We start from the raw sequence: 17,116 nt of genomic DNA, 5'->3' as shown, positions 1-17,116 counted from the left end.
GTTTATTTAATATTCCCTCTTTGTTCGCCACCATTCGAGAGACGATAGAGTACTTTACTCTACTTTACCGTAGAAAGTTGGATCACCGCCACTTTTTTGGACGAGACAACCTTAAAAAAGGCAATCACGAAAGTGGCAACTGCGATCCCTGCTACGTATACAGATAGAGAAGAAAGAATGTCAACACCAGGCGCACCACCAGCACAAGGTGCAGGTCAAGGCGGAAGACCTCGACATTATAGAAGACCACGGCGAGGCGGCGCACAGAACGGCACTGCTCCTGCCCCGGGAGCGCCGCGAGACTCACCAGCACAACCAGCCCAAGGAAACGCAGACACTGTTCCTCCAGCTCCAGTGGCGCCGCAGGCAGCTCCAGGCCTGAATCCAAATCCAAACCGAAGGAACAATGGGCAATCAAATCGAGGCAGGGGCGGAAGGCCGGGTCAAAAAGGAGGAGCGCCCAGGCATGTGATGGGAGGTGTTGGGGGAAGAGCGTTTGGCGGGAAGCTCACATCCGCAGGAGGAGCAAGCGGAAGCTCAGCATCTTTATCGCTGCAGGCTGACGCACCGGCATTTACACCTGGTCAAACAGTAGTTCCCAGAACCACTGCCACTCACAACTACCCCCCGCCAAATATCGGGAGGCAGCGACGGCTTTCGAAGTCGCAGGCTGCGGATATTGCAACTAGAACCCACGAGGACATCTTACACGGCTTATACGAATGTCCAATCTGCACAAGCGAAGTGCTCAAGAACTCAAAGGTGTGGTCGTGCAAGACCTGCTGGACCGTTTTCCACCTGTCATGCGTCAAGAAATGGGCGAAGAACGAGGGGTCTACGCAGAAGAACCGACAGCAACTGCAGGATGGAGAGCTGCCACCGGCGAGGCAATGGAGATGTCCTGGGTGCAATCTACCCAAAGATGATATGCCGGAGTCGTATACGTGCTGGTGTGCAAAGGATGTCGACCCAAAGGCCATTCCTGGACTACCACCGCACTCATGTGGACAAACCTGCGGGAAGCCTCGAGCACCACGGAATTGCCCGCATCCTTGTGACCTGATATGCCATGCTGGACCATGCCCGCCATGTCCTCACATTGGACCTGTACAGGCTTGTTTCTGTGGGAAGTACGAGGTTAGTAAGAGGTGCATCGACACTCATTACGACAGTGGCTGGAGCTGCGGCAAAAAGTGTGGTGATATGATGCCCTGTGGCAAGCATGAGTGCGAGAAGGGCTGCCATGAAGGACTCTGCGGAAGCTGTGAAGTTCTCGTCGAATCGCGTTGTTATTGCGGAAAGGTTGAGAAGATGATGCCTTGCTCGGATAGAGGCGACGATAAGGACAGTAGCATTGTGAAGGAGAGCAACGAGGTTGACAGCTGGACCGGATCGTTCGAATGTGGGAACGTTTGCAAACGTGCCTATGACTGTGGACGCCATTTTTGCGAGAAGAGCTGCCATAAACAGACAGGCGATGTACCACATTGTCCACTATCGCCGGATGCCGTCACCTACTGCCCTTGCGGAAAGAGTACTTTGAAAGACCTGGACTGTACGAGAATTTCCTGCGAGGAGCCCATTCCGCATTGTCAGAAGCTGTGCTTGAAACAGCTGGCTTGTGGACATGAATGCCAACAGAAATGCCATGAAGGAGAGTGCTTGCCTTGTCTCAAGGTAGTGCCCATCGTCTGTCGATGTGGACGAACGACGTCATCAACTATCTGCCACCAAGGTACGGAGACTCTCCCGCAGTGCATGAGGATTTGCAAGACAGCCCTCAACTGCGGACGACACGAGTGCGGAGAGCATTGTTGCCCTGGCGAGAAGCCTGCTGGGGAACGCATTGCAGCGAAGCGAAAGCAGAAGGTATCTCGTGGGACAACGGAAGACTTTGAGGCCGAGCATATATGCACGAGAGTCTGCAGGAGATATTTGAAATGTGGGAATCCAGAGCATACCTGTCAAGAACTCTGTCACCGTGGCGCATGCGGCGCCTGTAGAGAAGCCATCTTTGATGAGATCTCTTGCAATTGCGGTCGGACTGTGCTTCACCCGCCACTACCATGCGGCACTCAGCCGCCTCCTTGTCCACACCAATGCAATAGGCGCACCGCATGTGGCCATCCCCCAGTCAACCACCAATGCCACGGCGATGGAGAGTCCTGCCCCAAGTGCCCGTACCTTGTGCAGAAGACATGCATGTGTGGCAAGAAAATCCTTAAAAACCAACCTTGCTGGTCCACCCAGATCTCCTGTGGACAGACTTGCGGACATCGCCTTCGTTGTGGCATTCACTCGTGCCAGAAGCCATGCCATCGGGCTGGCGATTGTGAGGATGCTTTCCTCACCCAATGTCTCCATGTCTGCGGTAAGACCAAGACCACACCCGGTTGCGGCCACGTTTGCCTCGAGCCCTGCCACGCGCCATATCCGTGCAAAGAAGACAAGCCGTGCCATGCAAAGGTTATCATAACATGTGCCTGCCAGCACCTAAAGCAGGAAATACGTTGCCTAGCCACCAAAGCGATGCCAGTGACTGAACGCAAGACCCTGGCCTGCGACGACGAATGTCTCCGCCTTCAGCGCAATGCCAAGCTTGCTGCCGCCCTCAATATCCCATCCGACCACACGGATGACCATATTCCATACTCCACCACCACTCTCGACTACTTCAAAGGAAGCCCGAAGTGGTGTCAGACGCAAGAGCGCGAGTTCCGCGTCTTCGCTGCCGACACGACTGCCAAGCAGTTCCGCTTCAAGCCCATGTCCGCCGCCCAACGTGCCTTCCTGCACTCCCTCGCTGAAGACTTTGCCCTCGACACCGAATCCGTCGACCCGGAGCCTCACCGACACGTAGTCCTCTTCAAGGCGCCACGCTTTTCCAGCGCACCGATGAAGACACTCGGCCAGTGCCTCAAGCTTCGCCCCGTGGTCGAGGCGCCCAAGAACGCCCCAGCAACCACGGGTGTTCCGTTCAATGCGCTGCTACTCGCCAATCCACGCTTCGCACTCACCCTCGATGAGCTCCGCACTGCTGTTGCATCCGATCCGGCAACCGCGCAGATCGCGGGGTGGAAAATAGAGTTCCTCCCTAGTGAGGAGATCGTGGTACGCGCGAGTCTTGCAGATGGCGTCGACGAGGCAACCCTGCTGCGCCTCAAGCCTGCACTTACCAAGGTGGTGCTCGAGAAGAAGCTGGCGGGAGCTGTCGCGCTCTGCACTGTGGATGCGAGCTTGAATGTTTCACGGAGAGAGGACACCGGCTCTGCGGGAGGGTGGAGCCAGGTTGTCAAGGGTGCGCCTGTGAAGAAGAGAGTCGTCGACGAGTGGGCTGCCAGTGGCAAGAATTCGTTTACGGTTCTTGGGAGCAAAGCGGCGGGGAAGAAGAAGGAGAAGGAGAAGGTAAAGGAGAGAGAGAGGCAGGAGAGCGTTGTGGAGAATTGGGAGGATGCGGTTGGAGCGTGGGAGGAGAGTGCCGAGGGGGCAACCGCCGCAGCCGTTGCTGGTGAAGTCGATGAAAGTGAGTGTGAGTGTAGCAGAAGAAGCGCCGGCACTAGTCAGTGACTGAATGAAAGATGGCGAGTAAGGAGTGGGGGAAGTGTTGTACAGTAATCACTGCCTATAACGGATGGGTCGGTTCGAGGTTACATGAAGTAGTTATAGTACATACCCATATCACATGACGCCCCTACAATCCTGCCCCTATACCCCCCAACTAGCCCTTTAGAGTAGACTGTTTCTATAAATATACCTATACAACCTCTATTTTCCGAAGCTCTCTTTTTAATTGAGCAGGGTTAGAAAATCAATTATGATATGATTATTAATAAAGCGTATAACGTACATGTATAGCGAAAGCGCCAAACAAGCGAAAGCGCCAAAATTATCTACCCTCACGACAAACATTGCGATAAATCTACCACAACATTAGAAATCAATTGAAACTACTCGGAGTCCTCTTCCTCAGAGGTGTCTATTACAATCTGACACGTGCGCGCATTGTGCCCAGTCTCACCACACTTGCCACAGCGACGGGCACGGGTTTCTTCCCTTGGCTTCCGACCACGGCTTGCCCTTATTTCCTGCTCTACCTGCTGCACAACATCCCTCTCATCCTGTAGCTCTTGCGCCCCTTGTTGACTAAGTGATCCTCCTTGCTGTAGTCGTGTTTTCCTAGCTCTCCGGCGCTTGCTTAGTACTTCATTTGCCTGTCGTAGGTTTTGGTTCTCTCCCTTTAGCAGTGCTAATTGATGCATTATTTGCGATGCACCCTTTGTAAACTGGTCAACAGCTGCATAGATTGAGGTTGGAGAGCTATTTTGATGGCGTGAAATCCGAGTTTTAATAAATATAGACTGTGACATAGCTTCAATTGGGTTGTTTGGTGTCTGAGAAACCCAAGGTTGAGCAGTACCTGGGCGGGAGCTTGGAGGCGTTGGTGTCCTTAACTTAAGATCAAGTGTAGATATCACTCTCTCAGGGTCAAATGGAAGAAGCCCTGCCCCTCGGAACCCGCCTCGAATGTTACTTTCCGTCATTGTAGTGTTAAATGCAGCGTGGAAGGCAGGAAAGAAGTCATCCTTTGTAATATGAGAAATATGAGCCTGCATCATATCTTCAATTTGCCGACCATAGGCCTGCTTTAACGGGCCGAAACAGCCAACATCAAGTGGCTGGAGTAGATGAGAAGAGTGAGCAGGCATACAAAGCGTAATAATGTTGTGTTCCTTGCAGTACTCCTCAAACTCATCTGAGTGGTGGCTCTCATGACCATCAAGGACTAACAAGCGATAACCACCAACACTCCGGGCCTTTGTATGCTTCTCAAAGTGCTGAATCCAATCCATGCCTCTCTCGTTTGTAGTCCAGCCATTTTCAGTAACAGAAATCACCCAATCGCTTGAAAATCCACTATTCTCATACCAAGATGTAAGGTGGTTTTTGCCTGCAACAATGATAAATGGTGGTACTGCCCAACCTTGAGAACTAACGCCTTGGATTACTGTAACCCATTCCCGATTACCAGGCTGTACCTTCTTTGCTTTTGCCCACCCGTCTGAGCTTGTTACAACCATAGCAGTTGAGATAACGCCCATCATAAACCCAGTCTCATCAAAGTTGTAGATATCTGCTTCATCGATACCATATTTTGCAATTGTGTTACGCACAAGCTCAAACCAGCCATTAATAACTTCTGGATCTTCGCACTTAGCCCTCTGGTAGTCGTATTTGCGCTGAAAGCGTGTCTGGAGCTCTACACGCCGCTTAACAAAGTTTGAAGCCCAACGCGACCCAACGCGTGACGCGTCGCGTGTTGCAAGTAGTCGACTTGCCATATCTTCAACAACAGACAGCCGAGGAGGAAACCCTTTGGCAGCTAGGTCGAGTATATACTGAACAAGGACGGACTCCTCTAGGTTAGTTAATTTCCGTGAGTTGGCTTGGATATCGCGTCGTGAAGGTACACCTTCTAGACGACGACCTAGCTTGCGGTGGTCCACAGAATAGATCCTAGCAGCAACTCGAAGGCGTAACTTTGGGTCGCTTTGCATAGCCTGGATAGCTAGCACTAATTGGCTTTCATCATTTTTATGGGGCATGTTTTGTTGTTGAGGAATTTAACATTTAGTTGGGGGGTTTGGTCACCGCATCATTTTGGCGCTTTCGCTTGTTTGGCGCTTTCGCTATACATGTACGTTAAGTTAACTAATAATAACGTATGTGTATAGCGAATGTGCCAAACTAGCGAATGTGCCAAACTAGCGAATGTGCCAAACTAGCGAATGTGCCAAAATATCGCGATGATAGAACCCTGTAACTAAATGTTAAACTCCTCCACAACAAAACATGCCCCAAAAGAACGATGAAAGCCAGTTGATCCTTGCGATCCAGGCTATGCAAAGAGACCCGAATTTGCGTCCTCAGGTTGCTGCTAGGATGATCACCGGAAACTAGGTCGCCGCATGAACGGTACGCGTCTACGACGCGATATTCTAGCCAACTCGAGGAAAATAACCGACCTAGAGGAATCAGTTCTTATTCAATACATTATCAACCTAGGGGCAAAAGGATTTCCTTCCCAGATGTCTGTTGTTGAAGATATGGCGAATCGACTTCTAGCTGCACGCGACACACCACGCGTTGGAACGCGTTGGGTTTCCCCCTAGAACTCCAGACACGCTTCTAGCGGAAATATGACTATCAGAGAGCTAAATGCGAAGATCCAAAGATTATCCGTCCTTGGTTTGAGCTCGTACGTAGCACAATTACAAAGTACGGAATCAACGACATAGATATATACAACTTTGATGAGACGGGGTTTATGATGGGTGTTATTTCAACTGCAATGGTCGTAACAAGCTCAGACAGTCGTACGAGAGCTAAAAAAATACAGTCTGGCAATCGCGAATGGGTTATAGTAATTCAAGGCGTTAATACTCAAGGCTGGACAGTGCCGCCATTTATCATTGTTGCGGGTAAAAATCACCTCGCGTCATGGTATCAAAATAGCGGGTTTCCACCTAGCTGGGTGATTGCAGTTACAGAAAATGGCTGGACAACGAACGAGAAAGGTATGGATTGGATTCGGCATTTCGAGAAGCATACAAGGACTCGAACTGTAGGTGGTTATCAGTTGCTGATCGTTGATGGCCATGAGAGCCACCATTCGGACAAGTTCGAGGAATATTGCAAAGAAAACAACATAATCACACTTTGCATGCCTGCTCATTCCTCGCACATCCTACAGCCACTCGATGTTAGGTGTTTTAGCCCATTAAAGAAGGCATACAGCCACCAAATCGAAGATATGATGTGGACTCATATCACGCACATTACCAAGGATGATTTCTTTCCTGCCTTCTATGCTGCATTTAATATTGCAATAACAGAAAGCAATGTTCGAGGAGTGTTCCGAGGTGTAGGACTTCTTCCATTTGACCTAGAGAGTGTGATTTCGACACTTACTCTTAGGTTGAAGACGCTAACGCCCCCCAGCTCCCGTCCGAGTACCGCTCAACCTTAGGTTTCCCAAACACCTAACAAACCAATTGAAGCCTTATCACAGTCTACTTTTATTAAAAATCGAATTGCGCATCACCAAAATAGCTCTCCGACTACAATATATGCAGCTGTTGACCAGTTCACAAAGGGTGCATCACAAATAATGCACCAGTTCGAGTTACTACACATAGAGAACCAAAATCTTCGATGAGCAAATGAAGTACTAAGCAAACGCAGAAGGGCTAAAAAAACATGACTACAACATAGAGGGTCACTTACTCAACAAGAAGCGCAAGGTCTACAGGATGATAGAGACGTTATACATTAAGTAGAACAAGAAACAAAGGCGAGTAGTGTGTAATGGTGGGTGCACCAGATGTGAGAATCTAGCCACCCAAGGAAGGGATGAATTTACTAAGACAACACACTGTCTTAGAAAACAGAGCCAAAGGGTCGTAGCTTAGACTATTCCACAATGCAGCAATCAGGTGTGTGATGTAGTGAAGTGGTTCAGACAAGTTGCAACAAATGTTGAGTCTGAGAACTCAGGGGTAAGTCAGAGGTTAACACCTCACTGACTTTTCAGAAACAAGGAGTAACAAGATGAATGCTTGGAAGCTTGGAAAAGACGTGGAAGTATGTGATAGTCAATTTACTGTATTGTCTGCTTGCCCTTTCTTAAGGAAAGGGCAATCCTATTTATGCTAAAGGAATGTAGTTCTCTCATTTTCCAAGACTTTCCATGACTTACCAGGTGTAAGGAAGGCCATCACGTGCCACCATGTGAGGTCCCTTTCATAAGCGGCCCATAGGGCTCAGTAAAATAGGGCACAAGGTGCATAGATAAAAGGGGTTGGAGGCCTCGGAAGAAGGCCTCCAGTCAATAGTCGATGTATCTACATAGACCTATTGTGCTTACAGAATACGATACCTTCCTGCCTCCTGACCTGGTTCCCTGGACTCCCGTGAGACCCTTAGGCTTACGCTTTACAATTCTATTGACTTTACCCATATCCAGCCTACTGGGTCAGGATGGCAAGTTTGGAAAGACGGATTACTCGAGCGACCTCGGGGGGAGCGACATCAGCCACCGAGGCCACCGAGGCAGCTCCAGGACCTACGACCCAAGAAATTGACGACTTGGTGGCCGACCAAGGCGGGAATATGGCCTCGAAGTTGGCCGACCTTCAGAAGCGAGTGGAAGAAGAGAGGGCCTACTTCAACACAATGAAGGAAGCCCTAGAAGTATTCCGAGGATCGCACGGTGACGATTACAACGCCTACCCTGAGGCGGTACGGGATTTCGAGAAGAAGCAAGCCCGGATTCAGGAAGAGAACCGTCGAAAAAGGCGACACCAAGATATCGAGGACGAGTGGGAAGGACCCCAACAAGAGGAGGAGGCAGAGACTGCCTCTACCGTATCAATGGAGGTCACACCAGCCCAGAGACCAATGGGAAGGGTCAAGGAACCTAAGGTATATAAGGGTGAACCCATCCGAGAGCTCAACGAGTTCATGGCCTCGATCCGTGCTATCTTCCGATACCAACCAAGGGCTTTTCCAACCGAGCAATCTAAGGTGGCCTTCGCTGCCCAATACTTGGAAGGACACCCTATGAAGGAATGGGATAACCGGTGCGCAACCCAAGGAGAAGGATACATAGATCCCTTGGATATCGCTGGGTTCGAAGAGTTTCTTCGGGACCTCCATGTTGACCCAGCCAACCGACAACGCATCGCGGCCTTGAAGTATAACGTCGCCCTACAACGGAAAGGGCAGAGCATCCGCAAGTTTGTGGCCTACCTTGAGGACCTCGATCGCGAGATGGAACCATATACTGAATCGCAGAAGACTGTCCACCTTCTGACGAAGATTCACCCAGAGATGAGGCAGCGGCTCCTTGAAGGAGGGTACACAGAGCGTTCCTCTACCCACAGGGACGCTATCGTTAATATCCTGGCGATGTTAGAAATGACAAACCAGTGGGTAACAGAGAGAACTCCTACCGTTGACAAGCCCAACTCAAGGGAAGGAAGGAATACCTCCCAGGGCAGCTTTCCATTCTGAAAGGGCAACTCTGGCAGCCACAGGGCTCCCCAGCCCTCGGCCCAAGGAGAAAGAACACCCTTCTGGAATAGACACCGCCCACAAGACCAGCGGCCGGCGAGAGGACAGGCCCCTACCCACAGTAGGGACGCTAGGCCAATCCCTAGCGGAATCAATTGTTATAACTGTGGCAAGGCGGGCCACCTCGCGAAGGAATGTCGAGGCCCACACCAACACACAGGCCCAGGGGTGAGGAAATTGGACGCCTACACCCCCAAGAGGGCGTGACTCCCAGCAGAACCCCAGAAGCCTACGGCGCAGCGTCGAATGGAGATCGAGGTAGAGGTGCAGGTAGGGCCCAGATGGCACAAGGCAAGAGCCCTCCTTGACTCAGGATCTGACGCGTCCACCATCCACCCTCTGTTTGCCAAAGAGAAGGGTTTGGAGTGCCGGGATAGGGCACCGCCACGGGCAAGGGCAGTCGATGGAAAAGAGGTTGTGATATATGGAGCGGCCACCACCCAGGTCCGAGCTAGGGACCACTTTCAAAGGGAATGTGTGGTCGCCCAGACCCTCCTTTCCATGGACACCCCAGGAGTAGACGTCATCCTTGGGATGGATTGGATGACGCAGGTCAACCCCCAGATTGACTGGCGCAAACAGACCTGGCGCCAGCCCTTCGATATTGCGAGAGCCGAGGTGGCAGATATTGAAGAATGGGAGGAAGGTGATACTGCCTTCGTCTTGGCCTTAAACACAGATGATAGCGCGCCTACCCAATGCCCGAAGGAATACGAGGACTATATCGACATCTTCTCGGAGGAAAAGGCAGAAGAACTGCCAGAGCTGGGAAGGAAAACCCATGCCATCGATACTGGGACCCAAGAACCACCGTATGGGCCAGTATATAACCTATCGGAAACGGAACTGGCCACGCTCCGTAAATACCTCGACGAGAGCGAGAAGAAGGGTTGGATCCGAAGGAGCGTAAGCCCTGCAGGCGCGCCCATCCTATTTGTTCAGAAGAAGGACGGAAGCCTACGTCTCTGCGTAGACTACAGAGGCTTGAATAAGATTACCGTGAAGAATCGACACCCGCTGCCACTGATCACGGAGACCTTGGATCAGCCCCAAGGGTCGAGGTGCTTCACGAAGCTTGATATTAGGAACGCCTACCACCGCATCCGTATTCGCCCAGGCGACGAGTGGAAGACAGCATTCCGTACTCGATACGGACACTTCGAGTACAGGGTGATGCCTTTTGGATTGGCTAACGCACCTGCAACATTCCAAGCGTACATGAATGAGACCCTACAAGGGTTGGTTGACACCATATGTGTCGTATACCTTGATGATATCCTCATCTACTCCCAGAAGGAGGAGGAACACGCTGACCACGTACGAGAGGTCCTAGGACGCCTACGCGAGGCGAACCTATATGTGAAGCTCTCAAAGTGCGAGTTCAATGCCAAGTGGGTAAGCTTCCTTGGGTATATTGTCACGATGGAAGGGGTGGCTATGGAAAGCGACCGGGTTGCTGCAATCGCCGATTGGCCAATACCTAGGACCCATCGAGAGGTCCAGGTGTTCCTTGGCTTTGCCAACTTTTACCGGCGCTTTGTAAAGCAATACTCCTCCGTGGTGGCCCCAATGACAGGCCTTATGAAAGGGGCAAAGGCAGGCAAGCAGACAGGCCCGTTCGTGTGGGGGGAGGAACAGCAAAGCGCCTTCGGCCAGTTGAAGAAGGCCTTCACTACAGCCCCCACACTGGTCCATTTCGACCCATGCCGTAGAATCAGGCTCGAGACGGACTCGTCAGGCTTTGCGCTCGCTGCGAACCTGTCCCAATTAGTGGAAGGAACTAAGCCAGAAGAGAAGGGCGAATGGCACCCAGTTGCCTTTTTCAGCAAAAAGCTAGATCCAGCAGAGCTGAACTATGAAGTCCACGACCAGGAACTCCTGGCGATCGTGAAGTCCTTTGAGCAGTGGAGACACTACCTCGAAGGAAGCCAGTACCCAATTGAGGTCCTAACAGATCACAACAATCTGAAGTATTTTATGGAAACCACCGCCCTCACAAGGAGGCAAGCGCGGTGGGCACAGGCGTTATCAGCCTATGATTTCCACATCTCCTATCGAGCGGGAAAAACAAACCCAGCAGATGGTCCATCTAGGAGACCAGACTATGAGGGTGAAAAGGGTAGCCAGAATGTGATGCTACCGACCCTTAAGAACAAGCTCCGAGAAGCCATGCAGGCAGGAGGTATCCCGCAGATAAGTCGGACGATAACAAGCCAAGAAGGCTTTCAGATAGGAGAACCTAACCTACAGCGTAGGAAGGCAAACGCTAGCAGCGTAAGACTGGGCGATGACCATAGTAAGGACACCAAGAGTCCAGGTCTCATTGTCCCTCGGGTTGCAGTAGCTGCTGTAGCCAAGGGAGAGAGCGCCTATAGTGCTGCGTCTGAACCCCTAATAGACTTGATCAAAACCCTCCAGGCGACTGACGAGTTAGCTGTTAAAAGGGCCAAGGATATTGGGTTGGCGCGAGCAAAGGGCTCTTCAGATTGGAGAGTAGACGATGCAGGCATCCTACGCTTCAAGGGAGCGGTATACATACCTCCCAATCAGGCAGTGCGGATGGAAATCTTCAAGATTTGCCATGACGACCCACTGGCTGGGCATTTTGGATATAAGAAAACCCAAGAGTTGATCCAACGCAAATACTACTGGCCTGGCCTCAGCGAGGAAACCAGGGAGTACGTACGGGGCTGCGATAGATGCCAGCGCATCAAGCCTGTGCGGCATAGGCCATATGGTGAAATGCAGGCCTTAAGAATGCCCTCGAAACCATTTGAATCCATAAGTATGGACTTTATCACGGATCTGCCCCCAAGCGTAGGGGCGGATCAAGGCAAGGCTTCAGACTCCATCCTTGTGATTGTTGATCGTTATACTAAGGTGTCCAAATATATACCCTGTAGGAAAACCATCACGGCCCCAGAGCTGTCGTGCCTCTTCCTTGCGTTCTGGGTAAAGGACTTTGGAATCCCAGCCGAAATAATCACGGATCGAGGGAGTGTGTTCACCTGTCACTTCTGGTCAGCATTCTGTTTTCACCTCAAAGTAAGGCGTAACCTATCGACCGCTTTCCACCCTCAATCCGACGGCCAGACTGAGAGGCAGAATCAGAATATCGAAGCCTACTTGCGGATCCACTGTAATCAGCACCAAGACAACTGGGTGGAACTCCTCCACTTCGCGGAATTGACCTACAATAACGCCTTCCACAATTCCATCCAGATGTCGCCAAACCAGGCCCGATACGGCATCAATATAGACCTAAGACAAGGGATCGAGGATGACCCCACCAGAAGGGAAGTGCCAGTCGCGAAAGATCGCATCAACCTGATCCTAGAATTGCGACAGGAGCTCGAAGAGGCGTGGAAACAGACGAAGGAAGCCCAAATACGAGGCTACAACAAGCTGCACAAGCCAATGCAGTACGTGGTAGGAGAGAAAGTATGGCTTTCGGCCAAGAATATCAGAACCACCCAGCCAAGTAGGAAGCTTGGGCACCGCTGGCTTGGCCTGTATGAGATCATCCAGCGCATCAGTAAGCAGGCTTACCAGTTGAAGCTACCGCCAAGGTATAAGGCGATCCACAACGTGTTCCACGTGTCCTTACTAGAAAGGTATTGGAAAAACACAGAGGAACCCAACCCTCCACCTAGCCCAGAAATTGTGGACGGTGAGGAAGAATACCAAGTAGAAGCGGTCCTAGACCACAGGATAATCAAACGAGGCAGGGGCCAGAGAGAGGAATACCTTATTAGATGGGCTGGTTATACAGCCGCAGACGACCAATGGGTGCCAAAACATGACATAGGGCTATCGTTAATTGAGGCATATCACAGGAAGCATGCACAAGGAAGCAAGGATGGGACAACGTAATGGTATTGGCCCTACAAACTATGGGAACGATCAATCAGAACCCTGGTCAGATGAGGACGACGAGGAGGACTCGGACTCAGACGAGGATGACGAAGAAACAGGGATCGCACCCTCGTCCCCAGACGACAAGGACGGGACTGAAGGAGGCCCTGGGGGTGCTGGCGGTGGAGTGTTGAACTTCCACTTGCTAGGCTTCACAAATCGGCGCTCCAACAGAGCACATCTGGCCTGGGAAGTTGTAGCTCCAGTTACTACACCTCGCAAGCGACCAGCGGCCCAGATGTCCAGCTCTCCCGAGTCGCAGGCGCCCGCCACGCCTGTTCCTTCTGTTGTCACCTCCTCCACATCACGTTCTCGCACTATCCGTCCGTATCGTTCGCCTGAAGTCGAGGACAAAGCTGAGGATCTCGAAGGCTCCGTCGTTCCTGAGTCCGAGGCTCCAAAGGATGAGTGCACCGTGCTTGGGTGGAAGGTCGCTGCCCGCTGTGAGGTTCCTGATTCTGCAGGACGCCTTCGCGCTGGCTCCCGCCCATGCTACATGAAGTGTGCGCACACGTATTGAGGGTTGGACGATGTGAGATCTATCCGTAACGATAAGCTCCTGCAATCCAGGTGGAAAGGAAGTGATTACCTTAAAGAAACAAGCAACTGTGTAGGCCCCAAAGGTTGGGACTAAGATCGAGGGCGAAAGGCGAAGTAAGGTGATGTTGAGGATGAAGGTGGCAGGAAGTTCGATAGGAAGTTTGGAAGGAAGTAGGAGTTTGGCGCGAGACCCATAACAAAGGGGGTGGCCATGGCAACCCACAACCAAGGGGGTCACGGGACCAGCCCACCAAGCGCACACCCAAACAAGTCCACCACTGTAATGATGGGTGCACCAGATGTGAGAATCTAGCCACCCAAGGAAGGGATGATTTTACTAAGACAACACGCTGTCTTAGGAAACAGAGCCAAAGGGTTGTAGCTTAGACTATTCCACAACGCAGCAATCAGGTGTGTGATGTAGTGAAGTGGTTCAGACAAGTTGCAACAAATGTTGAGTCTGGGAACTCAGGGGTAAGTCAGAGGTTAACACCTCACTGACTTTTCAGAAACAAGGAGTAACAAGATGAATGCTTGGAAGCTTGTAAAAGACGTGGAAGTATGTGATAGTCGATTTACTGTATTGCCTGCTTGCCCTTTCTTAAGGAAAGGGCAATCCTATTTATGCCAAAGGAGTGTAGTTCTCTCATTTTCCATGACTTTCCATGACTAACCAGGCTTGGTAAATGTATTAGAAATCAAGTGCGACCCACAACTAGCTTGCTAATCATGTAGCGAATGTAAGAGAATCCCATAGAACCATCTCTTGGGTTCCTAGCCTATAGGAAGTGAAAAGGAGGTCCAAGGTCAGAGTACCTATAGATAAATTATGTCATAACTTAACCAATCTTGTGGGTAACTAAGGAGCGATGGCATGTAATGAATCATAGAGGGTTGTAGAAGCTTCTAGAGCTATCGTTCATGTTCCTAGGCCTCTAGTTGGTAGAGATATGCCATGTGGTAGTATGAGTGATGTCATGTAATGAATCATAGAGGGTTGTAGAGATATGCTATGTGGTAATATCGGCCCAGTAACTAAGGAGCGATGGCATGTAATGAATCATAGAGGGTTGTAGAAGCTTCTAGAGCTATCGTTCATGTTCCTAGGCCTCTAGTTGGTAGAGATATGCCATGTGGTAGTATGAGTGATGTCATGTAATGAATCATAGAGGGTTGTAGAGATATGCTATGTGGTAATATCGGCCCAGTAACTAAGGAGCGATGAAATGTAATGAATCATAGATGGTTGTAGCAATCGTTGAGTAGTATTGCTCTTGTTGTTGGTGTGATAAGCCAAAATATGTATAGTGACTTGTGTAAGGACACAGGGAATACGGCTCTCCGTAGGTGCATATGGGAGTGAGAGTCGGAGGTGATGCTGTATTCTATCCTATAGGTCTACTACGAAGGATACAAAAAAGATGAAGGTGTCACCCTGTATGGCTGTTCCCTTAAAATACCCGAAACCGCTCCGACTCAGCTAGCTCCCTGTTTGCCTAAGGCTTCCTTACGTTATGTGCCTAAGGCTGTCAGTCGCGACTGACCCGTAACGGCCCCGAGTCTCGATGGCGCCACGTGACGGCCGTAACTACCCCGAGTAAGGAGGCATCCTTACACTACCCCCCGCCTTGAGAAGGTGCTTTGTCCTCAAAGCACGCAAGCCGAGTAGCTGCCGCGACGAGCCCTTGTTTGGGTTGGTGGGTGAGGTGCGGGCGCCAAGACTAGAATGCCCTTTGTTTGTCCAGAAGGCTGATGGTGGGCGGCCGTATAGGCACTGGAAGTGGTCTGAATCCGTTTGCGCAAAGTCGCGTCTTTGTTGTGTGCGCGGCGATTAGTGTTACGAGGGTCCGTATTGGTATCGAATAGGGTCCGCGTGGTATGTGTCGAGGGGGAAATTTCGCGCTAACCCGATTCGGATGGCTTTGTTATAAGCCAGAATATGAATTCGAGCTTCGCCCAGAACTTGTTGTTTTCTTCACAACAATGACGCTGAGCCCCCCTCCCGAGACTGGTAAGTGGCCCTTCCGATGGTACAGCTGGATGCTAACAGGTTGTTTTTAGATACAAAAACACAACGAACGATTTGGTAGGTGACGGAACCGCGCTGGCGCGGTGGTGATAACTTGGGTTGGGCTGACGGGAAATCGCAGATTTCCAATTTGAAGATGCCGGTTCCCCTCCTCCCGGCGCCCTCACTGTGGCTTTCCGCCAGCAGTGTATGCGCTGCGTGCGCGCCAAAGGGCGCAAGAAGGACGGAGATCCCGCCGTCTCGTGTGTGTGGAGCTTGGAAAGCTCCAAGTGTGAGCGCTGCGTGGCCCAACACGCAACGTGTGTTCCGGTGGGTTCTCGTTTGGTTTTCGGTTTTGTGGTTTGTCTGTCTGCCCGTCGCTGACCTCTGGAGATAGATCTCCTGGTTTGCTGGCCCGGAGTACCAGAAGCTCCTGGCTACCGAGGCAGCAACCCCTCCCGTCCCCGCCGCCATCAAGGCCGCTGCGGCGGAGATTGGGCGTGTGGTCACATTGGCCACCGCCAATATGCCGAAGTTCCGCTCCCTGGCCGAGCTTTCGGCCTATATGGAGAGTTGCGCCCTCCGCGCCGCCGTCGAGGACGGTCTGGAGGTAAGTTTTCCGTTTCCCTTGTGTGTTTTTGGTTCTTGCGCTGACGACCGTAGCGGGTCCGCCAGGCCGTGGCCGTCGTGGGCCAGAAATCGGCCCTGATCCTGGTGAACCAGGAGAAGGAGATCGCTGCCCTTGATGGGGTGGCTTCTGCGGTGGATGCGGTGGGGGAGTTGGTGGAGAGGATCCCCGACGTCCTCGCCGCGGCGGCGAAGGTGGGCGGTGGTGGGGGGAAGAAGAGGAAGAGGGGGGCGGAGGTGGAGGAGGAGGGGGTGACCGTCGACCTTGGGTGATAGGCCCTGTGTCGGAGGGAACTCGGGCGTGGTCTTTCGCGTGGGGTCACTTCGACCCTTCGTCTCTCATGGTGGTAGCCGCTTGTTGCGACGCCGGTGAGACGTTTGGGAAGGGTGGCTTCCGCAAGGGCTACGGCTCTGAGGGTGCCCTGGCTTAGAGGGTGTTTAGTTTAGTGTCGTAGGTAGCAACGACGCTGTTTTCCTCTGCTTTGCCGTGCCTCTCGTGATCGTAGCTTGGTTTGCCTGTCTCCCATTCCGTGATCCAGCCGGGTAGGTCCTGCGGCGGTCCTGGCAGGTTTGGGTACTCCGCGTGGAACTCCCGGATTTTGTAGGGGGAGTTCTTAAAGTTTGAGGCGGGGTACCATTCCGGGTCCGGATCGTATCCGACCCAGGATACCTGGTATTGAAGTTGTTTTCGCCGGATCCTTACGGCGAGGATCTTTTCGACCTCCCACTCCTCTAGGCCGTCTACGACTTCGCTGCTTGGCTCAGGCGCTGCTTGACCGGGCAGCGGGTTATTCGGAGCCTTGATGAGTACGTCTGGAGAGAAGACATCGTGTATTTGGGAACCCTTCGGTAGGTCTAGTCGGAAGGCGTGTCCGATTTGTTCCAGTACCGTAT

General features: G+C 51.8%; 2 protein-coding genes across 2 annotated transcripts; both read left to right on the top strand.

The window, feature by feature from the left end:
- Positions 1-177: 177 nt before the first annotated feature.
- On the top strand, positions 178-2,476 carry FAP1_2 (FKBP12-associated protein; the record flags this gene model as incomplete). Its single annotated transcript, XM_024466778.1, has 2 exons — positions 178-1,920; positions 1,970-2,476. 2 exons carry the CDS (start codon positions 178-180, stop codon positions 2,474-2,476), a joined length of 2,250 nt encoding a protein of 749 aa, XP_024325357.1.
- Positions 2,477-2,529: 53 nt separating this feature from the next.
- FAP1_1 (FKBP12-associated protein) lies at positions 2,530-3,567 on the top strand (the record flags this gene model as incomplete). The annotated part of the gene is made up of 1 exon (XM_024466777.1): positions 2,530-3,567. One exon carries the CDS (start codon positions 2,530-2,532, stop codon positions 3,565-3,567), a length of 1,038 nt encoding a protein of 345 aa, XP_024325358.1.
- Between the last annotated feature and the right edge of the window lie 13,549 nt (positions 3,568-17,116).

Source organism: Pseudogymnoascus destructans (genome assembly GCF_001641265.1).
Source record: "Pseudogymnoascus destructans isolate 20631-21 unplaced genomic scaffold scaffold_7, whole genome shotgun sequence".
Lineage (NCBI taxonomy): Eukaryota > Fungi > Ascomycota > Leotiomycetes > Thelebolales > Thelebolaceae > Pseudogymnoascus > Pseudogymnoascus destructans.
The sequence above is the reverse complement of the archived record's forward strand: the minus strand, read 5'-3'. Positions and strand labels throughout refer to the sequence as shown.